The 26,965-nt window shown below is 45.0% G+C and overlaps 1 protein-coding gene across 1 annotated transcript; it reads left to right on the top strand.

Moving 5' to 3' along the window:
* The first annotated feature begins 1,532 nt into the window (after positions 1 to 1,532).
* Positions 1,533 to 17,248, top strand: LOC140076183 (uncharacterized). Its single transcript, XM_072122698.1, has 4 exons — positions 1,533 to 1,617; positions 3,480 to 3,701; positions 3,783 to 5,160; positions 17,065 to 17,248. Exons 1-4 carry the CDS (start codon positions 1,533 to 1,535, stop codon positions 17,246 to 17,248), a joined length of 1,869 nt encoding a protein of 622 aa, XP_071978799.1.
* The last annotated feature ends 9,717 nt before the right edge of the window (positions 17,249 to 26,965 follow it).

Here is a 26,965-nt window from a genome sequence, read left to right as displayed (position 1 = left end):
ATTCCTCATCTCCCTCCACCATGAACCCAGGTTATTCCTTATCTCCCTACAGCATGACCCCAGGTTATTCCTCATCTCCCTCCACCATGACCCCAGGTTATTCCTCATCTCCCTCCACCATGACCCCAGGTTATTCCTTATCTCCCTACAGCATGACCCCATGTTATTCCTCATCTCCCTCCACCATGGCCCCATGTTATTCCTCATCTCCCTCCACCATGACCCCAGGTTATTCCTCATCTCCCTCCACCATGACCCCATGTTGTTGCTCAGAGGTTGGCACTTTCAATTTCTAGTTTCTTGTCGCATTTATAATTGGGAAATAATTTTGGTCTTGTTTTTGCTTTCTTTCTCTCTCTATTTTTGCTGCCTTTCTTTGTTGTTTACAGAATGTATTTTTCGCTCTAGTACAAAGTTAAACGATACGGCTTTGCTTCCATAATATTTTTTCATAAAGAGCTTGTGTGCATGGAACCCTTTATTTAATTTAATTTTAAAAAATCTAAGTAGTCTATATGCTACAAAACTTCAAATTTATAGTTTATGAAGGAATTTATGTTTAAAAAGTTAAGAAAAAAATGTTCCTTTTATTTTAGGGTATCAGATACAATCTTGAAATTTTAAGACGCCACAGAATTTAGATAATTGATGCTAATTAATGTGACCAGACACCAGAATTTATGTTTTAAATTTAACAAATGTATTTTTCATTGTATTTTTTTTTTACTTTTTACTTTAAAAGGATGATAATGTTTTATTTTAGATAATGTAAACTCGGAAAAAGAGTCTTTGTCACTTTGCCATTGTTTAAGAGTTAAGATATGACAAATATATTGAAGAATTAAAAAGTCATATATTAAAACTTTTACAATATTTTGTAGTAATAATGTTGGCAATGCCATAGTATGTACTTGACTGTATAATACAGTTATAAAAAAGCAGGACTTTGAAATACAAATGTTACTAACAAAAGTTTACTATACAGCACCAATACTGATTTTGTGACTGGAAAGAAATTCTAAAAATGTTTACTAAAATTATTTTAAAAATAAAAACATATCTCAATATTTGATTGGACATAAAAAGCACTTGATTGTATGATATTCTTCTGCTCCATGAAGCCATTTCCCAGATAGGGCAGTCCCATGGTCATTGGAGACGCCTTGTCTGCATGGATTTGCATTCCCTATTGTTCAGGATGTGGAATCAGTAGGGAATCACAGGGCGACATTTCAAATGATTTGCAAATGAAGTTATCTAGTTTCATCAGAAAGACACATCCTGGCCTTTCTTTAGTGGGAAGGGATAATAAAAACATAACAAAGGAGAACACTCATAACAAGACACTCTTAAACAAAAAGCCTCGCTGATAAGGAAGTGGGACCAACACCCTTCATTTACATGGGGGAGGTTGTTGAGACAAAAGGGGGCCGACTAAGTAGTATAAGAAACCCAGATACAACTCACATGAGGAGAACTTCTTGTTGGAAGATCTTACTGGAGGAGCTTAGACTGAGAGACTGAGACACAGAATGGAGAGAGAACTGATCCAGATATGTGTGGAGGAGGGAGCCTGGGAAGGAGGACATGAAGCTGGTGCCAAGGACCCCCAGGATGGTGAGTACTGACAGCCTTCATTGCTTTCTATAAATGATTTTTCCTCTGCCACATTATTTATGCCTATATCCACTACCACAAAATATAGCCTTTCAAACGGAAAAATAGCGGTAGTGCCTCCACAATATTGGTGTTTATCTGACTCTCATGACTTGTTCTATTTTTGGGCGCAAAATTGTGGCACTGCTTGTGAATCTGAGATATTTCCGTCTCTATTGGGTACAATTTTTGGCGCAAAATTATTGCAGCTAAACGCTGGTCTCGGGAGTTCATAGCGATTGCACTTGTATTACTGAAGTGTTTGCAAAAAGGATTGTGACACGGAAGTCTGATATGAATCTGTTCACCCGTTAAACTGAGTTCACCAGAAAAAAATGGTGCACTCAAGCTCCTGGCTTCATAAATCTGGAGCCAATAGAACTCCTTAGACTAGTTTTCTGCAGCTCTAATTGTGCGCCAAAACATTTTGTAAAAGCGGTGGGTTCCCTAACAGCGCCCAAATTGTGGGCACTTCCAAAGGCGATAATGAAGACCCCCATTGTGCTTTTTATCAAATGTATGATTTTCATTGTACATTCACAGTTTGCAGTAAAAAATGCATCTCAACTGCATAAAAATAAAAATGCAGCAATAGGAGTAAAGAGGTGCAGAAATGTAGGGGTGCAGTCATGTACAGATGTAGGAGTGCAGTCATGTACAGATATAGGGGTGTAGTCATGTACAAATATAGGGGGGCAGTCATGTACAGGTGTAGGGGTACAGTCATGTACAGATGTAGGGGTGCAGTCATGTACAGATGTAGGGGTACAGTCATGTACAGGTGTAGGGGTGCAGTCATGTACAGGTGTAGGGGTGCAGTCATGTACAGCTGTAGGGGTACAGTCATGTACAGGTGTAGGGGTGCAGTCATGTACAGGTGTAGGGGTGCAGTCATGTACAGGTGTAGGGGTACAGTCATGTACAGATGTAGGGGTGCAGTCATGTATAGATGTAGGGGTGCAGTCATGTACAGGTGTAGGGGGTGCAGTCATGTACAGCTGTAGGGGTGCAGTCATGTACAGGTGTAGGGGTGCAGTCATGTACATATGTAGGGGTGCAGTCATGTACAGGTGTAGGGGTGCAGTCATGTACAGGTGTAGGGGTGCGGTCATGTACAGGTGTAAGGGTGCAGTCATGTACAGGTGTAGGGGTGCAGTCATGTACAGGTGTAAGGGTGCAGTCATGTACAGATATAGGGGTACAGTCATGTACAGGTGTAGGGGTGTAGTCATATACACGTGTAGGGGTACAGTCATGTACAGGTGTAGGGGTACAGTCATGTACAGGTGTAGGGGTGCAGTCATGTACAGGTGTAGTCAGGTACAGGTGTAGGGGTGTAATCATGTACAGGTGTAGGGGTACAGTCAAGTACAGGAGTAGGGGGACAGTCATGTACAGGTGTAGGGTTGCAGTCATGTACAGGTGTAGGGGTGCAGTCATGTACAGGTGTAGGGGTGTAGCCAGGTACAGGTGTAGGGGTGTAATCATGTACAGGTGTAGGGGTACAGTCAAGTACAGGAGTAGGGGTACAGTCATGTACAGGTGTAGGGGTACAGTCATGTAGAGGTTTAGGGGTACAGTCATGTACAGGTGGGGGTGCAAAGATGTACATATATTGAAATATAAAGCTTCACATATGTACAAAATAGGGATCATTCATCTTTAGTCTGGACATTTGTCTGTCTTTTTTTCCCCTGGTTTTGGACTTGTTTGATTTATCTTAGAGGGTGAGATATGATATATAAAATGTTATAAATATTTATATAATTACAGATTTATTAACTTTGTTATTGATCAACTTGTTATTCAACCTTATATTGTAGATGACGTTACTTGTGGCTCAGAGGAACATCTGATATCTTCAGATATTAAAGCTGATGATTGTGGGATCACACAAGATACATGTATAGAAAACAACAGCAGAAAGGTTTCACCATCAGACCTTCATTGCAACAATCTATCATCTGATTCTATTACATTGAACACTTCTTCTGATACAACACAGACTAAAAATCCAAAAAGGAGCCACCACAGAGAAGCCGAGCATCTAAGAACTGCAACCAGGAAGACATTTTCTTGTTCTAAATGTGAGAAATGTTTTACTCTTAAATGGAATCTCCTCACACATCAGAAAATTCACACAGGGGAGAAGCCGTTTTCATGTTCGGAATGTGGAAAATGTTTTATTCAAAAATCAGATCTAGTTCAGCACGAGAGAATTAACACAGGGGAGAAGACGTTCTCTTGTTCGCAATGTGCCAAATGTTTTATTGAAAAATCAAATCTTCTTGTACATGAGAGAATTCACACAGGGGAGAAGCCATTTTCATGTTCAGAATGTGGCAAATGTTTTCGTCATAAATCAGAACTTGTTCAGCACGAGAGAATACACACAGGGGAGAAACCGTTTTCCTGTTCAGAATGTGGCAAATGTTTACGTCATAAATCAGATCTTGTTAAAAATGTGAGAATTCACACAGGGGAGAAGCCATTTTCATGTTCAGAATGTGGCAAATGTTTTCGTCAGAAATCATATCTTGTTAAACATGAGAGAATTCACACAGGGGAGAAGCCGTTTTCATGTTCAGAATGTGGCAAATGTTTTCGTCATAAATCAGAACTTGTTCAGCACGAGAGAATACACACAGGGGAGAAACCGTTTTCCTGTTCAGAATGTGGCAAATGTTTTCGTCATAAATCAGAACTTGTTAAACATGTGAGAATTCACACAGGGGAGAAGCCATTTTCATGTTCAGAATGTGGCAAATGTTTTCGTCAGAAATCATATCTTGTTAAACATGAGAGTATTCACACAGGGGAGAAGCCGTTTTCATGTTCAGAATGTGGCAAATGTTTTCGTCAGAAATCAAAACTTATTGAACATGAGAGAATTCACACAGGGGAGAAGCCGTTTTCATGCTCAGAATGTGGCAAATGTTTTCGTCAGAAATCAGATCTTGTTAAACATGAGAGAATTCACACAGGGGAGAAGCCGTTTTCATGTTCAGAATGTGGCAAATGTTTTAGTCAGAAATCAAAACTTATTGAACATGAGAGAATTCACACAGGGGAGAAGCCGTTTTCATGTTCAGAATGTGACAAATGTTTTTTTCAAAAATCTCATCTTGTTAAACATGAGATAATTCACACAGGGGAGAAACCATTTTCATGTTCAGAATGCGGGAAAAGTTTTATTCAAAAATCAGATCTTGTTCAGCATGAGAAAATTCACACAGGGGAGAAACCGTTTTCATGTTCAGAATGTGGCAAATGTTTTATTAGGAAATCAGATCTTGTTAAACACGAAAGAATTCACACAGGGGAGAAGCGGTTTTCATGTTCAGAATGTGGCAAATGTTTTCGTCAGAAATCAAAACTTATTGAACATGAGAGAATTCACACAGGGGAGAAGCCGTTTTCATGTTCAGAATGTGGCAAATGTTTTATTAGGAAATCAGATCTTGTTAAACACGAGAGAACTCACACAGGGGAGAAGCAGTTTGTGTAAACAATGTGACAAATGTTTTGCAATGAAATCCCATCTCTAAACACGTCTCTCACACAGGAAAAAACAACATTTTAATGTTAAGAATGTGGCAAACATTTTCCTTTTTTTTACATATGAGAGGAGCCACAAGGGGAGAAGTCTTGTTCTTATTGAAGATCTGCATTTGTAATTGAGTTTGATGTTGAGTTGTATGAGATGCAATAACCAATAAACTTCAGATTGAATTAGAGAACTTGTACAATTATGTAACACAATCAGAATAAGAGAGAAAAATGGGGAGGAGCTCGGATAAAGGAGCAGCTGATGTTTTGCCTGAGTGTGAACACGGGGGAATTTATTATCAGCTTTTCTTCAGTTTTTTTCAGCAGATCTTATTCTCTTGCTGCGCCATATTTATGATGTGTTAGAGCCAGGGGCATCGCAATGTCAAAGTTTCCAGGGCACGAGCCCCGTATCTTTCATCCAGTTCCCAGAATATACACCCCACCACCTGCAGAGAGGTACAGCCAGCTGAGGATGGCAGAAAACCTTTCCTGAAACACGCACCGATCAGGGCTGTCAGTGCTGTCCTTGTCCCCTCGACAGGTGCGCTGCTTCCTGTCTGAATTGGGAAGCTCATTGTGCTGGCCCCGTGCCTTCTTTGGCCCTGCCCCCCTGCCCCTCTTTCCCTCTTTTACTCATCTGAAGCTGTCCTGCTCTTTTCCTGCTCTTGTCAAAGTTTGCAGTGAGGGTTCCTTCCTCCAGGAACAAGGACCAGGTTATTGAGTAACCCCCCCCCCCAACCCGCTCATAGCGGCATGAGATAGGTTATTCCAGGCCAGTGAAAGAAAAACAGGTGTCCTTTTATCGTTAAATTGCGGACAAACTTATTAATGTCACAAATTGATTTATTTTCTATTTGTGGCACTAATAAGTTTGTCAGCAATTTACCGATAAAAAGACATTTTCCTTCTGATGAACAATCCATGGTCACACAAGTTACTCCTGTCTGCAATGGACAATTATTTGTAATAACATTTGTGGTGATTTCAGCTTTGGTGAGCCACTTACTATAGTGAATTTGATGCTGCTGGACACAGCTCAGGCTACGGATGGCAACTTTTTGACCAGTCCAAGGACCTCAATGTCAGCAACCGGTTCTTTTATCCATCACAATCACATACACCCTCTATGGATACGTTTCAAAACAGAATTAAACAAGATTTATCTACTCCACATAAGGAGGAGTTTTCCTTCCATATAAGAAATCTGTCCAAAAAACACTTCACATCTCTAGATTCACGCACTACGCTCATTCCACCGAAATCATCTTCTTTGACTTAAGGTTTCAGGGGACAGTGGGCCATATTTTCATCACTAGCAGTTTCAGGAAACCCACTGCGGGAAACATACTTCACTACAAGAGTCAACATCCAATACAAACAACTAAGGTTATTTGGTTTGGCTAGTTGATCGGAAGTAGGAGAAATTTTTGCGAAATTTCTGATTTTCACAAGGAATCTACAGAGATTTCATAAATATAAAAAAATCAGGGTCACCCCCAATGGTCTTTGACCAGGGCTGAGGATATTGCTGCACACAAGGATCGCAAAATACCTTACTCCAAAAGAAAACCTCCAATTATTGCACAAAAAATTGCCTCAACAATAATACACCTGTTGTGTCTCTACAGTTATTCCACAGTTCTATAGAATCAAACTTATAGTACTAATTTTGTAAAATGTCAGAACTCCAAAACTTGTGAAAAACAACTTGGTATTTTAGGATCAATCAGACAACCCAGGGTTAAAGTATCCTAGGGGGTCTTAAAAATAGTAAAAATAAAAGTAAAAAAAAAGCTTAAAATTCAAATCACCCCCCTTTCGCTAGAAGTCATATTAATATAAATAAAAAGTAAAGATCATAAACACATTAGATATGGCCGCATCTGAAAATACTCAATCTATCAAAATATAATAACAGTTTTGTCACCACGTTTAACCCCGTAAGGCAAAAGTCGCAAATGGCACTTTTTTGCCATTTTGAAAACTCAATAAAAAGTGATCAAAAGGTCACACCGTCCTAATATTAGAAGCATTGAAAACTTCATCAAAAGTCACAAAAAATGACACCACCCACAGCTCTGTACACCAAAGTATGAAAAAGTTATTCGCGCCAGAAGAGGGCAAAATGAATTTTTTTTTTTCTACAGGTTTAATTATTGTACATGTATGAAAACATTATAAAACCTATAAAAATGTGTTATCTCAGGGATCGTACTGACCCACTTAATGAAGTGGACCTGTCATTTGGGGCACACAGTGAAAGCTGTAAAATCCAAGCCCACAAGAAAATGGCGCAAATGCATTTTTTCATCATTTTCACTGCATTCAAAAAAAAAATTCTGCTTCCCAGTACATGGCATAGAATAGTAGATACCGTCACTATGAAGTGCAATTTGTTACGCAGAAAACAAAGCAAAACAGAGCTCTTTACATGGAAAAATAAAAAAGGTATTGCTTTTTAAAAGTGGGGAGTTAAAAATGGAAAGGCAAAACCAAAAAAAGTCGTTAGAGGATTTACATTATTCTTCCTCATATCATCAGTCGGGATTTTCCTTTATTTAAAATGAAACATTGAACAGATTGACCCTTTCCTTATCTCCCTACAGCATGAACCCATATTATTCCTCATCTCCCTCCACCATGACCCCATGTTATTCCTCATCTCCCTCCACCATGACCCCAGGTTATTCCTCATCTCCCTCTACCGTGACCCCAGAATATTCATCATCTCCCTTCACCATGACCCCATGTTATTCCTCGTCTCCCTCCACCATGACCCCAGAATATTCCTCATCTCCCTCCACCATGACCCCATGTTATTCCTCGTCTCCCTCCACCATGACCCCAGGATATTCCTCATCTCCCTCCACCATGACCCCAGGTTATTCCTCATCTCCCTCCACCATGACCCCAGGTTATTCCTCATCTCCCTCCACCATGACCCCATGTTATTCCTCATCTCCCTCCACCATGAGCCCATGTTATTCCTCATCTTCCTCCACCATGACCCCATGTTATTCCTCATCTCCCTCCACCATGACCCCAGGTTATTCCTCATCTTCCTCCACCATGACCCCAGGTTATTCCTCATCTCCCTCCACCATGACCCCATGTTATTCCTCATCTCCCTCCACCATGACCCCAGGATATTCCTCATCTCCCTCCACCATGACCCCAGGATATTCCTCATCTCCCTCCACCATGACCCCAGAATATTCCTCATCTCCCTCCACCATGACCCTATGTTATTCCTCATCTCCCTCCACCATGACCCCAGGATATTCCTCATCTCCCTCCACCATGACCCCAGGTTATTCCTCATCTCCCTCCACCATGAGCCCAGGTTATTCCTCATCTCCCTTCACCATGACCCCATGTTATTCCTCATCTCCCTCCACCATGACCCCAGGATATTCCTCATCTCCCTCCACCATGACCCCAGAATATTCCTCATCTCCCTCCACCATGACCCCATGTTATTCCTCATCTCCCTCCACCATGACCCCAGGATATTCCTCATCTCCCTCCACCATGACCCCAGAATATTCCTCATCTCCCTCCACCATGACCCCATGTTATTCCTCATCTCCCTCCACCATGACCCCAGGATATTCCTCATCTCCCTCCACCATGACCCCAGGTTATTCCTCATCTCCCTCCACCATGAGCCCAGGTTATTCCTCATCTCCCTCCACCATGACCCCAGAATATTCCTCATCTCCCTTCACCATGACCCCATGTTGTTCCTCATCTCCCTCCACCATGACTCCATGTTATTCCTCATCTCCCTCCACCATGACCCCAGAATATTCCTCATCTCCCTCCACCATGACCCCAGAATATTCCTCATCTTCCTCCACCATGACCCCAGGTTATTCCTCATCTCCCTCCACCATGACCCCATGTTATTCCTCATCTCCCTCCACCATGACCCCAGGTTATTCCTCATCTCCCTCCACCATGTCCCCAGGTTATTCCTCATCTCCCTCCACCATGACCCCATGTTGTTCCTCAGAGGTTGGCACTTTCAGTTTCTAGTTTCCTGTCGCTTATATAATTGGGAAATAATTTTGGGCTTGTTTTTGCTTTCTTTCTCTCTCTATTTTTGCTTCCTTTCTTTGTTGTTTACAGAATGTATTTTTCGCTCTAGTAGAAAGTTAATTGATACGGCTCTGCTTCCATAATTTTTTTTTCATAAAGCGCTAGTGTGCATGGAACCCTTTATTTAATTTAATTTAAAAAATCTAAGTCATCTATATGCTACAAAACTTCAAATTTATAGTTTATGAAGGAATTTATGTTTAAAGAGTTAAGAAATAAAAATGTTCCTTTTATTTTAGGGCATCAGATACAATCTTGAAATTTTAAGACGCCACAGAATTTAGATAATTGATGCTAATTAATGTGACCAGACACCGGAATTTATGTTTTAAATTTAACAAATGTATTTTTCATTGTATTTTTTGTTTTACTTTTTACTTTAAAAGGGTGATAATGTTTTATTTTAGATAATGTAATCTCGGAAAAAGAGTCTTTGTCACTTTGCCATTGTTTAAGAGTAGAGATGAGTGAACATACTCGTCCGAGCTTGATGCTCGTTCGAGCATTAGCATACTCGAAACTGCTCGTTGCTCGGACAAATACTTCGCCCGCTCGAGAAAATGGCATCTCGCGCCGTTTTGCTTTTTGGCGGCCAGAAACAGAGCCAATCACAAGCCAGGAGACTCTGCACTCCACCCAGCATGACGTGGTACCCTTACACGTCGATCGCAGTGGTTGACTGGCCAGATCAGGTGACCCTGGAATAGACTAGCCCCTGCCTGCGCTGCTCGGATCATTCTGTGTCTGGATGCCACTAGGGAGAGAGCTGCTGCTGGTCAGGGAAAGCGTAAGGCTGTTCTATTAGAATAGTGTTAGGCAGGAGTGATTCTACAAGAACCCAACAGCTTTTCTTAGGGCTACAATAACGTTATACATTTTTTTTTTTTATTTGCAGCTAGTACCATATTGTGAGGAATTTGCAGGGGGACTTGCTACCGTTGTGTTTAGCTCTTAGTGACACACATATCTACCTCAAACACCAAGGTGGGACAATTTATTAGGGGTTTGATTTCAATTAGGCACAGTCTGCCAGTTTCATTTTATTTTACGTTTATTTTTTGATAACTCAGCGTCATCTCATCTGGCATAGCAGTGTGCTTTCATAGTTGGCTAGAAAATAGCCATAGGAGAATCCAAACGGCTTACTTAGGCCTACAATAGCGTTATATAGTTGATTTTTGGTTGATTTGCTGGTGGCTGGCCTTGCTGTAGTGCATCTACTACCATATTGTGAGGAATTTGCAGTGAGACTTGCGACCGTTGTGTTTAGCGCTTAGTGACGCACATATCCATCGCAAAGACCGAAGTGGGACAATTTATTAGGGGTTTGATTGAAATTAGGCACAGTCTGCCATTTACTTTTTATTTTACGTTTATTTTTTCATAACTCAGCGTCATCTCATCTGGCATAGCAGTGTGCTTTCATAGTTGGCTAGAAAATAGCCATAGGAGAATCCAAACGGCTTACTTAGGCCTACAATAGCGTTATATATTTTATTTCTGGTTGATCTGCTGGTGGCTGGCCTTGCTGTAGTGCATCTACTACCATATTGTGAGGAATTTGCAGTGAGACTTGGGACCGTTGTGTTTAGCGCTTAGTGACGCACATATCCATCGCAAAGACCGAAGTGGGACAATTTATTAAGGGTTTGATTGAAATTAGGCACAGTCTGCCATTTACTTTTTATTTTACGTTTATTTTTTCATAACTCAGCGTCATCTCATCTGGCATAGCAGTGTGCTTTCATAGTTGGCTAGAAAATAGCCAAAGCAATAGGATAGCATCGTTTGGTTTTAAAAACTAAAAAACACACAAAAAAAAAAAAAAAAAAAAGTAAAAAAAAAATTAAAGTTATAACTTTCATTTTCAAAATGTTTAACCCGAGGGCTAGGGGTAGAGGAAGAGGGCGGGGACGTGGATGTCCAACTACTGCAGGGGTCAGAGGCCGTGGTCCTGGGCGGGGTGAGAAACCACCTGCTGATGAGGGAGCAGGGGAACGCCGCAGAGCTACACTCCCTAGGTTCATCATGTCTCAAGTTACTGGGACTCGTGGTAGAGCACTGTTGAGGCCAGAACAGTGCGAACAGGTGATGTCGTGGATTGCCGACAATGCTTCGAGCAATTTGTCCACCAGTCAGTCTTCCACGCAGTCCACCCATGTCACCGAAATGACCCCATCGTCGCCTCCACGATCCTCCACAGCATCCACCAGCGTTCAGCTCTCCATACCCCAGACGCTGGAGCGGAAAAGGAAATATAGTGCAACCAACCCGCACGCCCAAGCCCTCAATGTCCACATCTCCAGATTGCTTAGCCTGGAGATGCTGCCCTATAGGCCGGTAGAGACCGAGGCCTTTCGCAACCTCATGGCGGCGGCCGCCCCTCGGTATTCGGTCCCCAGCCGCCACTACTTTTCCCGATGTGCCGTCCCAGCCCTTCACCAGCACGTGTCAGACAACATCATCCATGCCCTGACTAACGCCGTTTCTGACAAGGTCCACCTGACCACGGACACGTGGACGAGTGCTGCCTGGCAGGGCCACTATATATCGCTGACGGCACATTGGGTTAACTTGGTGGAGGCTGGGACCGAGTCTGACCCTGCGGCTGGTCATATACTGCCGACGCCGAGGATTGCGGGGCCTACCTCGGTCCAGGTCTTTCAGGCCTACTATGCCTCCTCCTCCTCCCACCCCTCCTCCACCTCCTCCTCCGAACTACCATCCGTGGGCATGGCGCCATCAGTCGCTAGCTCTAGGCACAGCAGCAGTGCCGTCGCTAAGCGACAGCAGGCGGTGCTCAAACTGCTGAGCCTAGGCGATAAATGGCACACCGCCCAAGAGCTATTCAAGGGCATCACGGCGCAGACTGATCTGTGGCTGGCACCGCTGAACCTGAAGCCAGGCATGGTTGTGTGTGACAACGGCCGTAACCTGGTGGCGGCTCTGCAACTCGGCAGACTGACACATGTGCCATGCCTGGCCCATGTGTTAAATCTGATAATTTCAGCGTTTCCTCAAGACATACCCCAATCTGTCTGATTTGCTCACGAAGGTGCGCCGCATCTGTGCGCATTTCAGGAAGTCCAGCACAGATGCTGCCACTCTCAGGGCAGCGCAGCGCCGCCTCCAGCTGCCCGCTCACCGACTGTTGTGCGACGTGCCCACGAGGTGGAATTCAACATTAACCATGTTATCCAGAGTTTACCAGCAGCGCAGAGCGATTGTAGACTGCCAGATGTCAACTTCCACCAGAACTGGTAGTCAGGTCAGTCAGCTTCCTCAAGTCTACAATGAGGAGTGGACGTGGATGTCTGATATCTGTCAGGTGCTGAGTATCTTTGAGGAGTCAACACAGATGGTCAGTGGCGATGCCGCCATCATCAGCCTCACCATCCCGCTGCTTGGCCTGTTGAAAAACTCTCTGATCAGCATGAAGTCGGAAGCTTTGCGCTCGTCACAAGAGACGGGGGAAGAAGATTCCCTTGTTGATAGCCAAAGCACCCTCAGGTCTGTTTCTCAGCGCATATCGGAGGAGGTGGAGGAGGATGAGGAGGAAGAGGAGGAGAATGTTGGCGAGACAGAAGAGGGGACCATTGTTCAGTCCTTCACTGTTCAGCGTGTATGGGCAGAAGAAGAGGAGTTGGAGGAGTTGGAGGAGGAGGAAATGGACAGTCAGGCCAGTGAGGGGAGTGAATTCTTGCGCGTTGGCACTCTGGCGCATATGGCAGATTTCATGCTAGGCTGCCTATCCCGTGACCCTCGCGTTCAAAGAATTTATTCCAGCACCGATTACTGGGTATTCACTCTCCTGGACCCACGGTACAAGCAAAATCTTTCCACTCTCATCCCTGGAGAGGAAAGGAGTGGGAGAATGCATGAATACCAGCAGGCCCTGGTGCACAAGCTGAAACAGTAATTCCCTTCTGACAGCGCTAGCGGCAGAGTGCGTAGTTCTGCGGGACAAGTAGCGAGGGAGAGTAGGCGAGCAGGCAGCTTGTCCAGCACTGGCAAGGGTACGCTTTACAAGGCTTTTGCCATCTTTATGTCACCCCAGCAAGACACTGTCACCTGTCCCCAGTCTCGGCAGAGAAGGGCTGATCTTTACAGAAAGATGGTGAGGGTGTACGTAGCTGACCATACCATCGTCCTAAATAATCACACAGCTCCCTACAACTACTGGGTTTCAAAGATGGACATGTGGCACGAACTGGCGCTGTACGCCTTGGAGGTTCTTGCCTGCCCTGCCGCTAGCGTGTTGTCCGAGCGGGTTTTCAGTGCAGCTGGTGGCATCATCATCGATAAGCGTACACGCCTGTCGACTGACAGCGCTGACAGGCTGACGCTTATTAAGATGAATAAAGCCTGGATTTCTCATAATTTCCAATCTCCACCAGGTGAAGGAAGCTCAACCTGAATAATTTATGCACTCCTCCTCCTCATTTTCCTCCTTCTTCTCCTCTTTGTACACTAAAGCAGAGGAAACTGGCTATTTTTTGACAGGGCCCACTGGCTCTAGCTATAGTACTCTATGCATTTAATTTTTCTGGAGGGCCACCTTCCCGGTCCTCTGTTTTAAACAATTTTTGGGACTGCCACGTACAGGCACTCAATCTATTCAATTTTTCTGGAGGGCCACCTTCCTGCTCCTCTGGTTTGAAAACTATTTTGGAGTGCCACATACAGGCACTCAATCTATTTCATTTTTCTGGAGGGCCACCTACCTGCTCCTCTGGTTTGAAAACTTTTTTTCGACTGCCACATACAGGCACTCAATCTATTTCATTTTTCTGGAGGGCCACCTACCTGCTCCTCTGGTTTGAAAACTTTTTTGGACTATCCAAATTAAATTGTCTCCATAGCAGCCTCCACACGTTGTCTCCTTTGCTACCTCCAAAAGTCGTCCATATAATTGCCTCCATACATCGTCCCCTTATCAAACGAGGTGTGTCAGGCAGAAATTTGGGTTGTTTTCATGGATTCCACATCAAAGTTGTTAACTTTGTCGCCACCCTGCTGTGTTATCCACAAAATATACTGGCAAACTTTTATCATTTACCGATATTATTTCAGCGCTTCTTGCGCATCTGTTTACATTCCCCTCACCCGCCATATCCCAAACTTATAAGAACGCTGCTACACCTAACTTGGTGGAGGCTGGGACCGAGTCTGACCCTGGGGCTGGTCATATACTGCCGACGCCGAGGATTGCGGGGCCTACCTCGGTCCAGGTCTCAAAGGCCTACTATACCCCCTCCTCCTCCCACCCCTCCTCCACCTCCTCCGAATTACCATCCGTGGGCATGGCGCCATCAGTTGGTAGCTCTAGGCACAGCAGCAGTGCCGTCGCTAAGCGACAGCAGGCGGTGCTCAAACTGCTGAGCCTAGGCGATAAAAGGCACACCGCCCAAGAGCTATTACAGGGCATTCCACATCAAACTTGTTAACTTTGTCGCCACCCTGCTGTGTAATCCACAAAATATACTGGCAAACTTTTATCATTTACCGATATTATTTCAGCGCTTCTTGCGCATCTGTTTACATTCCCCTCACCCGCCATATCCCAAACTTATAAGAACGCTACTACACTTGATCTTATACAAAAGGTTCTTAGAAGTGCTGTTTGGAGAGTAGCCTAGAGACAGGGGCTTGGATTGGCGAAAGCTCGCCTGGCAGCGGAGCGCCAGCTCCATCCCAAGATCCAACTAACATAGTTTTAACTGCAGCACCTTTAATCTACTACTAGTTCACTGCCTCCATACATGGTCCCCTTATCAAACGAGCTGTGTCAGGCAGAATTTTCAGGTGTTTCACCAGATACATAGTGGAACTCGGCGCGTCTGTCGCCGCCATGCTGGAGACCTGCAGTTGCAATCATAGAAGCGTAATATGGATGCCCCATACTGTCGCTCTTAATCATGGAAGTCCTCTCCATGGCTGCCTCCAAATGTCGTCCCCTTATCAAACGAGCTGTGTCAGGCTCATTTTTCGGGTGTTTCACCAGATACGTTATGGAACTTGGTCACTATGTCGCCACCATGCTGTGTTATCGACTAAATATACCGTCAACCTTTTGTTCACAGAGGAAATCATTTCAGCGCTTCTTGCTCACCTCCTTTGGTTCCTCTCTGCCACCCCTGAGTCCATTTAGGGTATGTCGCCATGCCACTCTCTAGCCTGCCGCTGCTGCCGCTGCCTCTGCATAGTCCCCTATAGTGTCAGGGTCAATTATTGGATGTTTTAGATGCTATCTAGCCTCATTCGGTCACTCTGTCATGGCCATGCTGTTGCCCATAATTTTGGCATAATGGTGCGTTTAAGCAGCCTCAGAGGCATCCATGCATGCTGCCCCTGCTGTTTCCTGTCCATTTTTTCGTGGTGTTTCCATCCTTTTCTGAGGTTCCCAGGTGTTTGGCCAAGCTTCCCTGTGCAGAGCCTTGGTCCCCTTGAAAAATGCTTGAGTCTCCCATTGACTTCAATGGGGCTCGTTATTCGAGACGAGCACTCGAGCATCGGGAAAAGTTTGTCTCGAATAATGAGTACCCGAGCATTTTAGTGCTCGATCATCTCTAGTTATAAGGTAAGAGTCAGTTTTACTCACGATCCGCCATTTATTGTAAAGAATACACTTGAATCTTTTGAATTCAGTCCAATACAGGGTCAAGAACAAATAAACCTTTAAATCTAACAATATACATTGTAGAAGGAACTAAACTAAAACTTATAACAAAACTACTAATAGTAATAGCTAGATATTGAGAAAAATTTGCCATCTCCATATATGGATTAAAAATATCCCAAAAAGTCAGTTCCTACATCACCAAAGTACTGTACGAATATATATATATATATGGGAGGCAAACTCATTAGAAACTTAATTATTAAAAAAACTCATTATTAACTTAATTTTCCCAAAGAGGGAATGAACTTAGTCCCATATGAAAAGTAATATTGGAAATAGCAAATATTCCTAGAGAGACTCTATTAAAAAAATAAAGAAGAAATCCAACAACACAAAAGACACTCGATCAAGAAAAAAAATATTATGATTATGATTAGAATTATTACCCAATTTTCAAAGAAATATGGAACATTTTACCCAATTATTTAAAAACATTGAGAATTCTCATCACAAGTCAAGATCACAGGAGGATCACAAGAAAAAGGAAAACAAGTGATACTTATTGTGGACACCAGAGATGTATATCCGTCATGGAGAAGGGATGAGTAAATATCAAAAAGTAGATTTCACAAAAGAGATCAAATGCAAAAATGAAAACACTTTATTAACCTCTTCGCGCGCTCCGCTGTTCATGTACGAGGCAGAACTGCAGCTGCTGTATGTGGGCACCACCATGTATGTAATGTGATGTCATCGGGGATCCATTGTCTTTTTAAGACCTGAGACAGTATGGCAGATTCATTACAATAAGCAAGCGGCTTATTGTAATGAATATTGTGTAAAAACACCATATACTGCAATACTGCAATACAATATAGTATATAGGAGGAATGATTAGACCAATATAGTAAAAAAAAAGTTAAAAAATAATACAAAAATTAAAAAAAACCTAAAAATTTGTGGACTCTGATTATAAAGCTTAACAAAATATATGCCAGAAGTCTATGGGTGCTCATATGCAGTGGACTCTGCTTATTAAGCTTAACATTCAAACGTGTTTGTATAGTTGAGTCTATATAGGCATTCAAGTAGTGGACTCTGTTTATAAAGCTTAACATTCTGCATGCCAACAGCACAGAGCCTACAAAGGCTCATAAGCAGAGGACTGTGCTCACTAAGCTTAACAAACAATCTGGTTACATAGCTGAATCTATAAAGGCTCTCAAGCAGTGGACTCTGTTTACAAAGCTTAACAACCTGAATACCAGCAGCGTGAAGCACCTAAAGGGCTCATACGCAGTGGACTTTGCTCAATAAGCTTAACATTTACCTTGTCTGAGCAGTGGAGTCTATACGGGCTCATAAACAGGAGATTCTGTTTACAAAGCTTAACAATTTGTACGTAAGCAGTGAGGAGTCTACAAGGATCTCTGAGTAGCGGACTTTGCTCATTAAGCTTAACAATTAACTTGCTTGACCGACGGAATCTATAGAGGCACAAAAGTAGCGGACTTTGCTTACTAAGCCTAACCGTCATCCTGTCTGCACTGCAAAGTTTGATAACGATCTGTTCCTCAACTTGGTTGTCAAAACTGAGCAACTTACCATTTTCAATCACATTTCACCATGACCCGCTCTGGTGCCCGCAAAAAAGACGGTAAAGAGAGTAATGTGAATACCCCGGCCAAACAAAGTGGAGAAGCCTTTGTGTCAAGGTTCCAAGAAGTGGCTGCAAGGCTGGAGAAGTTTGCCTGGGAGGGGGCCAGTACGTCTAAGAATAAAGCATCAAGGAAAATAATGGAGGTACTTACCTCAGCGGAAGATTCTGAAGAAGAGACGCAAGATCAAGATATGCATCCAGTGCCCCAGCGTCAAAAGAAAACAAAAAAGACCCCTCTACAACCTAACATAGTGGCAGAAATGGCAGCATCTCTACAAGTACCCGAAGAGCCCACACTCAAAGATGTTTTCAAGGCAGTGGCACACTATGGAACGGCTATGTTAACTATGAATACTCACATTGGGGGATTAACAGAAGACATAAATCTGATTCGCCACGACATGAAGAAAACGAATGATCGGGTTCATGCAGTGGAGGACAGAGTATGCAAAGTGGAAGAACAGATGATCCCGGTACATAAAGAATTGAAGCGGCTTAATCACAATGTGTCCCTCCTTATATCTAAGTCTGATGACCTGGAAAACAGGTTACGTAGGAACAACCTGAGAGTGGTGGGAATGCCGGAGAAAGTAGAGGGTCAAGACCCAGTGGGGTTTATGGAGAAGTGGCTGAAAGAGAAAAGGGGACAAGATACTCTCACTCCGCTATTCGCTATAGAAAGGGCACACAGAGTCCCATCGAGACCACTTCCACCAGGAGCAAGACCAAGACCAATGCTAATTAAATTACTTCACTACAGGGATCGAGATCAGATTCTTAGAAAGGCAAGGGACCATCAAGACCTGACTATGGACGGTGCATCCATTGCTCTATATCCTGATTTTTCCATGGAGGTGCAAAAGAGAAGAGCAAGATTCATGGACATAAAACGAAGATTAAGGGGACTGGAAATTCCATACTCAATGTTATACCCTGCAAAACTGAGGGTGGTGGCCCTTGGCAGTACACACTTCTTCGACAAACCGGAAGATGCGGTGGCCTGGTTGGATGAGAATGAAAGGAGGCTTCGAGAAGGCGCTGACTGAGGGAAGAAGTCAGAGAAGAACCGTGAGATATTTGTACAAAAATAGTGTTTTGATGTCGGTTAAAATGTTTACACCCGGTTAAAATGTTATAACTCCTGCGGCACATAGGAGCAGGAGTTCTAACACTAGAGATAAGAGTTTTATTGTAATAGAAGCTAGCACTTCTATTCTAGGTTGAGATCTGTGTTTTACTCACGCAAGGTACAGGAGGGATAACTTGGCTCCCGTCTCCTGTCCTTGGGAGAATGTATTTTATGTGTTTGGTTAAGGGGTTATTGGGTAGGGGTAAGGGTGGGATGAGCCAGCTCCTAGAAAGAGGTAAGAGGGAAACTCCAGAATCTATCAATGCATATACAAATTGGTGGTATGTAGAGATGAGCGAACATACTCGTCCGAGCTTGATGCTCGATCGAGCATTAGCGTACTCGTAACTGCTCGTTGCTCGGACGAGTATTTCGCCCGCTCGAGAAAATGGCAGCTCCCGCCGTTTTGCTTTTTGGCGGCCAGAAACAGAGCCAATCACAAGCCAGGAGACTCTGCACTCCACCCAGCATGACGTGGTACCCTTACACGTAGATAGCAGTGGTTGGCTGGCCAGATCAGGTGACCCTGGGATAGACTAGCCGCTGCCCGCGCTGCTCGGATCATTCTCTGTCTGGATGCCGCTAGGGAGAGAGCTGCTGCTGCTCAGGGAAAGCGTTAGGGTGTTCTATTAGCTTACTGTTAGGCAGGAGTGATTCTTAAAGAACCCAACAGCCCTTCTTAGGGCTACAATAACGTTATAATTTTTTTTTTTTTTTATTTGCAGCTAGTACCATATTGTGAGGAATTAGCAGGGGGACTTGCTACCGTTGTGTTTAGCTCTTAGTGACACACATATCCACCTCAAACACCAAAGTGGGAAAATTTATTAGGGGTTTGAGTAGAATTAGGCACAGTCTGCCAGTTTCTTTTTATTTTACGTTTATTTTTTTCATAACTCAGCGTCATCTCATCTGGCATAGTAGTGTGCTGTAATACTTGGCTAGAAAATAGCCATAGGAGAATACAAACGTCTTAATTACGCCTGCAGTAGCGTTATATATATTTGATTTCTGGTTGATCTGCTGGTGGCTGTACTTGCTGCAGTGCATCTACTATCAAATTGGGAGCAATTTGGAGTCAGACTTGCGACCACTGTGTTTTAGTGACGCACATATCCATCGCAAAGACCGAAGTGGGAAAATTTATTAGGGCCCGGGGTTGTATTTCAATTAGGCACAGTCTGCCAGTTTCTTTTTATTTTACGTTTATTTTTTTCATAACTCAGCGTCATCTCATCTGGCATAGTAGTGTGCTGTAATACTTGGCTAGAAAATAGCCATAGGAGAATACAAACGTCTTAATTACGCCTACAGTAGCGTTATATATATTTGATTTCTGGTTGATCTGCTGGTGGCTGTACTTGCTGCAGTGCATCTACTATCAAATTGGGAGCAATTTGGAGTCAGACTTGCGACCACTGTGTTTTAGTGACGCACATATCCATCGCAAAGACCGAAGTGGGAAAATTTATTAGGGCCCGGGGTTGTATTTCAATTAGGCACAGTCTGCCAGTTTCTTTTTATTTTACGTTTATTTTTTTCATAACTCAGCGTCATCTCATCTGGCATAGTAGTGTGCTGTTATACTTGGCTAGAAAATAGCCATAGGAGAATACAAACGTCTTAATTACGCCTACAGTAGCGTTATATATATTTGATTTCTGGTTGATCTGCTGGTGGCTGTACTTGCTGCAGTGCATCTACTATCAAATTGGGAGCAATTTGGAGTCAGACTTGCGACCACTGTGTTTTAGTGACGCACATATCCATCGCAAAGACCGAAGTGGGAAAATTTATTAGGGCCCGGGGTTGTATTTCAATTAGGCACAGTCTGCCAGTTTCTTTTTATTTTACGTTTATTTTTTTCATAACTCAGCGTCATCTCATCTGGCATAGTAGTGTGCTGTAATACTTGGCTAGAAAATAGCCATAGGAGAATACAAACGTCTTAATTACGCCTACAGTAGCGTTATATATATTTGATTTCTGGTTGATCTGCTGGTGGCTGTACTTGCTGCAGTGCATCTACTATCAAATTGGGAGCAATTTGGAGTCAGACTTGCGACCACTGTGTTTTAGTGACGCACATATCCATCGCAAAGACCGAAGTGGGAAAATTTATTAGGGCCCGGGGTTGTATTTCAACTAGGCACAGTCTGCCATTTCCTTTTTTATTTTACGTTTATTTTTTTCATAACTCAGCGTCATCTCATCTGGCATAGTAGTGTGCTGTAATACTTGGCTAGAAAATAGCCATAGGAGAATACAAACGTCTTAATTACGCCTACAGTAGCGTTATATATATTTGATTTCTGGTTGATCTGCTGGTGGCTGTACTTGCTGCAGTGCATCTACTATCAAATTGGGAGCAATTTGGAGTCAGACTTGCGACCACTGTGTTTTAGTGACGCACATATCCATCGCAAAGACCGAAGTGGGAAAATTTATAAGGGCCCGGGGTTGTATTTCAACTAGGCACAGTCTGCCATTTCCTTTTATATTTTACGTTTATTTTTTTCATAACTCAGCGTCATCTCATCTGGCATAGTAGTGTGCTGTAATACTTGGCTAGAAAATAGCCATAGGAGAATACAAACGTCTTAATTACGCCTACAGTAGCGTTATATATATTTGATTTCTGGTTGATCTGCTGGTGGCTGTACTTGCTGCAGTGCATCTACTATCAAATTGGGAGCAATTTGGAGTCAGACTTGCGACCACTGTGTTTTAGTGACGCACATATCCATCGCAAAGACCGAAGTGGGAAAATTTATTAGGGCCCGGGGTTGTATTTCAACTAGGCACAGTCTGCCATTTCCTTTTTTATTTTACGTTTATTTTTTTCATAACTCAGCGTCATCTCATCTGGCATAGTAGTGTGCTGTAATACTTGGCTAGAAAATAGCCATAGCAATAGGATAGCATCGTTTGGTTTTAAAAACTAAAAAACACAAAAAAAAAAAAAAAAAAAAAAAAAAAGTTAAAAAAAAATACAAGTTATAACTCTCATTTTCAAAATGTTTAACCCGAGGGCTAGGGGTAGAGGACGAGGGCGGGGACGTGGGCGTCCAACTACTGCAGGGGTCAGAGGCCGTGGTCCTGGGCGGGGTGAGACACCACCTGCTTATGAGGGAGCAGGGGAACGCCGCAGAGCTACACTCCCTAGGTTCATGTCTGAAGTTACTGGGACTCGTGGTAGAGCACTGTTGAGGCCAGAACAGTGCGAACAGGTGATGTCGTGGATTGCCGACAATGCTTCGAGCAATTTGTCCACCAGTCAGTCTTCCACGCAGTCCACCCATGTCACCGAAATCGGCACTCCTCCAGCTCCTGCACCTCAGCCTCCTCCCCCCCAGTCTGCCCCCTCCCAGCAAAATTTGCCATTTGAACCGGCATACTCTGAGGAACTGTTTTCTGGACCCTTCCCACAGTCACAAACCACTTGTCCGGTTGCTGATGAGCAATTTTCCGATGCCCAGGTTTTCCACCAGTCGCAGTCTGTGGGTGATGATGACCTTGTTGACGTAGTGGAGGAAGTGTGTAAAGAGGTGTCCGACGATGAGGAGACACGGTTGTCAGACAGTGGGGAAGTTGTTGTCAGGGCAGGAAGTCCGAGGGGGGAGCAGACTGAGGGATCGGAGGATGATGAGGTGACAGACCCAAGCAGGGTTGAGAGGCCGGGTGAACACAGTGCTTCTGAGACGGAGGAGAGTCCTCGACCAGAACAGGTTGGAAGAGGCAGTGGTGGGGCCAGACGGAGAGGCAGGGCCAGAGCTGGTGCATCAGCGCCAAATGTGTCAACTAGTAAAGCTCCCGTGGCGAGGGCTCCTGCGGCGAGGGCTAGATTTTCAGAAGTCTGGAGGTTCTTTAAGGAAACACCGGATGACCGACGGACTGTGGTGTGCCACATTTGCCAAACCAGGATCAGCAGGGGTTCCACCACTACTAGCTTAACTACCACCAGTATGCGCAGGCATATGAATGCTAAACACCCCACTCAGTGGCAACAAGCGCGTTCACCTCCGGCCGTGCACACCACTGCTCCTTCCCCTGTGTCAGCTGATAGTCAGCCCCCTGCCCAGGACCCTGCCACAAAAACCCCATCGTCACCTCCACGATCCTCCACAGCATCCACCAGCGTTCAGCTCTCCATACCCCAGACGCTGGAGCGGAAACGCAAATATAGTGCAACCCACCCGCACGCCCAAGCCCTTAATGTGCACATTTCCAGATTGCTAAGCCTGGAGATGCTGCCCTATAGGCTAGTAGAGACCGAGGCCTTTCGCAGCCTCATGGCGGCGGCCGCCCCTCGGTATTCGGTCCCCAGCCGCCACTACTTTTCCCGATGTGCCGTCCCAGCCCTGCACCAGCACGTGTCAGACAACATAATCCGTGCCCTGACCAACGCCGTTTCTGACAAGGTCCACCTGACCACGGACACGTGGACGAGTGCTGCCGGGCAGGGCCACTATATATCTCTGACGGCACATTGGGTTAACTTGGTGGAGGCTGGGACCGAGTGTGACCCTGCGGCTGGTCATATACTGCCGACGCCGAGGATTGCGGGGCCTACCTCGGTCCAGGTGTTTGAGGCCTACTATGCCTCCTCCTCCTCCCACCCCTCCTCCACCTCCTCCTCCGAACGACCATCCGTGGGCATGGCGCCATCAGTCGGTAGCTCTAGGCACAGCAGCAGTGCCGTCGCTAAGCGACAGCAGGCGGTGCTCAAACTGCTGAGCCTAGGCGATAAAAGGCACACCGCCCAAGAACTATTACAGGGCATCACGGCGCAGACTGATCTGTGGCTGGCACCGCTGAACCTGAAGCCAGGCATGGTTGTGTGTGACAACGGCCGTAACCTGGTGGCGGCTCTGCAACTCGGCAGACTGACACATGTGCCATGCCTGGCCCATGTGTTAAATCTGATAGTTCAGCGTTTCCTCAAGACATACCCCAATCTGTCTGATTTGCTCACGAAGGTGCGCCGCATCTGTGCGCATTTCAGGAAGTCCAGCACAGATGCTGCCACTCTCAGGGCAGCGCAGCGCCGCCTCCAACTGCCCGCTCACCGACTGTTGTGCGACGTGCCCACGAGGTGGAATTCAACACTGACCATGTTATCCAGAGTTTACCAGCAGCGCCGAGCGATTGTAGACTGCCAGATGTCAACTTCCACCAGAACTGGTAGTCAGGTCAGTCAGCTTCCTCAAGTCTACAATGAGGAGTGGACGTGGATGTCTGATATCTGTCAGGTGCTGAGTAACTTTGAGGAGTCAACACAGATGGTCAGTGGCGATGCCGCCATCATCAGCCTCACCATCCCGCTGCTTGGCCTGTTGAAAAACTCTCTGGTCAGCATGAAGTCGGAAGCTTTGCGCTCCTCACAAGAGACTGGGGAAGAAGATTCCCTTGTTGATAGCCAAAGCACCCTTAGGTCTGTTTCTCAGCGCATATCGGAGGAGGTGGAGGTGGAGGAGGATGAGGAGGAAGAGGAGGAGAATGTTGGCGAGACACAAGAGGGGACCATTGTTGAGTCCTACACTGTTGAGCGTGTATGGGCAGAAGAAGAGGAGTTGGAGGAGTTGGAGGAGGAGGAAATGGACAGTCAGGCCAGTGAGGGGAGTGAATTCTTACGCGTTGGTACTCTGGCGCATATGGCAGATTTCATTCTAGGCTGCCTATCCCTTGACCCTCGCGTTCAAAGAATTTATTCCAGCACCGATTACTGGGTGTTCACTCTCCTGGACCCACGGTACAAGCAAAATCTTTCCACTCTCATCCCTGGAGAGGAAAGGAGTGTGAGAATGCATGAATACCAGCAGGCCCTGGTGCACAAGCTGAAACAGTATTTCCCTTCTGACAGCGCTAGCGGCAGAGTGCGTAGTTCTGCGGGACAAGTAGCGAGGGAGAGTAGGCGAGCAGGCAGCTTGTCCAGCACTGGCAAGGGTACGCTTTACAAGGCTTTTGCCAGCTTTATGTCACCCCAGCAAGACACTGTCACCTGTCCCCAGTCTCGGCAGAGTAGGGCTGATCTTTACAGAAAGATGGTGAGGGAGTACGTAGCTGACCATACCATCGTCCTAAATGATCACACAGCTCCCTACAACTACTGGGTTTCAAAGCTGGACATGTGGCACGAACTGGCGCTCTACGCCCTGGAGGTTCTTGCCTGCCCTGCCGCTAGCGTCTTGTCAGAGCGGGTTTTCAGTGCAGCTGGTGGCATCATCACCGATAAGCGTACACGCCTGTCGACTGACAGCGCTGACAGGCTGACGCTTATCAAGATGAATAAAGCATGGATTTCTCCTAATTTCAAATCTCCAGCAGGTGAAGGAAGCTCAACCTGAATAATTTATCCACTCCTCCTCCTCCTCATTTTCCTCCTTCTCCTCCTCTTTCTACAGTAAAGCAGAGGAAACTGGCTGTTTTTTGACAGGGCCCACTGGCTCTAGGTATAGTACTTTATGCATTTAATTTTTCTGGAGGGCCACCGACACGGTCCTCTGTTTTAAACAATTTTTGGGAGTGCCACATACAGGCACTCAATCTATTCAATTTTTCTGGAGGGCCACCTTTCCGGTCCTCTGTTTTAAACAATTTTTTGGGACTGCCACATACAGGCACTCAATCTATTCCATTTTTCTGGAGGGCCACCTACCTGCTCCTCTGGTTTGAAAAATTTTTTGGACTGCCACATACAGGCACTCAATCTATTCCATTTTTCTGGAGGGCCACCTACCTGCTCCTCTGGTTTGAAAAATTTTTTGGACTGCCACATACAGGCACTATCCAAATTGAATTGTCTCCATAGCAGCCTCCACACGTTGTCTCCATTGCTACCTCCAAAAGTCGTCCATATAGCTGCCTCCATACATCGTCCCTTTATCAAACGAGGTTTGTCAGGCCGAAATTTGGGTTGTTTTCATGGATTCCACATCAAAGTTGTTAACTTTGTCGCCACCCTGCTGTGTTATCCACAAAATACACTGGCAAACTTTTACCATTTACGGATATTATTTCAGCGCTTCTTGCGCATCTGTTTACATTCCCCTCACCCGCCATATCCTAAACTTATAAGAACGCTACTACACTTGATCTTATACAAAAGGTTCTTAGAAGTGCTGTTTGGGGAGTAGCCTAGAGACAGGGGCTTGGATTGGCGAAAGCTCGCCTAGCAGCGGAGCGCCAGCTCCATGCGCATCATGCGCTTCTTGCGCATCTGTTTACATTCCCCTCACCCGCCATATCCTAAACTTATAAGAACGCTACTACACTTGATCTTATACAAAAGGTTCTTAGAAGTGCTGTTTGGGGAGTAGCCTAGAGACAGGGGCTTGGATTGGCGAAAGCTCGCCTACCAGCGGAGCGCCAGCTCCATGCGCATCATGCGCTTCTTGCGCATCTGTTTACATTCCCCTCACCCGCCATATCCTAAACTTATAAGAACGCTACTACACTTGATCTTATACAAAAGGTTCTTAGAAGTGCTGTTTGGGGAGTAGCCTAGAAACAGGGGCTTGGATTGGCGAAAGCTCGCCTAGCAGCGGAGCGCCAGCTCCATGCGCATCATGCGCTTCTTGCGCATCTGTTTACATTCCCCTCACCCGCCATATCCCAAACTTATAAGAACGCTACTACACTTAACTTGGTGCAGGCTGGGACCGAGTCTGACCCTGGGGCTGGTCATATACTGCCGACGCAGAGGATTGTGGGGCCTACCTCGGTCCAGGTCTCAAAGGCCTACTATACCTCCAAATCCTCCCACCCCTCCTCCACCTCCTCCTCCTCCGAATTACCATCCGTGGGCATGGCGCCATCAGTCGGTATCTCTAGGCACAGCAGCAGTGCCGTTGCTAAGCGACAGCAGGCGGTGCGCAAACTGCTGAGCCTAGGTGATAAAAGGCACACCGCCCAAGAGCTATTGCAGGGCATTCCACATCAAACTTGTTAACTTTGTCGCCACCCTGCTGTGTAAGCCACAAAATATACTGGAAAACTTTTTTCATTTACGGATATTATTTCAGCGCTTCTTGCGCAGATGTTTACATTCCCCTCACCCGCCATATCCCAAACTTATAAGAACGCTACTACACTTGATCTTATCCGAAAGGTTCTTAGAAGTGCTGTTTGGGGAGTAGCCTAGAGACAGGGGCTTGGATTGGCGAAAGCTCGCCTGGCAGCGGAGCGCCAGCTCCATGCCAAGAACCAACTAACATAGTTTTAACTGCAGTACCTTTAATCTACT

This window comes from Engystomops pustulosus, chromosome 8, assembly GCF_040894005.1.
Source record: "Engystomops pustulosus chromosome 8, aEngPut4.maternal, whole genome shotgun sequence".
Taxonomy (NCBI): domain Eukaryota; kingdom Metazoa; phylum Chordata; class Amphibia; order Anura; family Leptodactylidae; genus Engystomops; species Engystomops pustulosus.
This window is presented reverse-complemented; position numbering and strand designations above follow the sequence as displayed.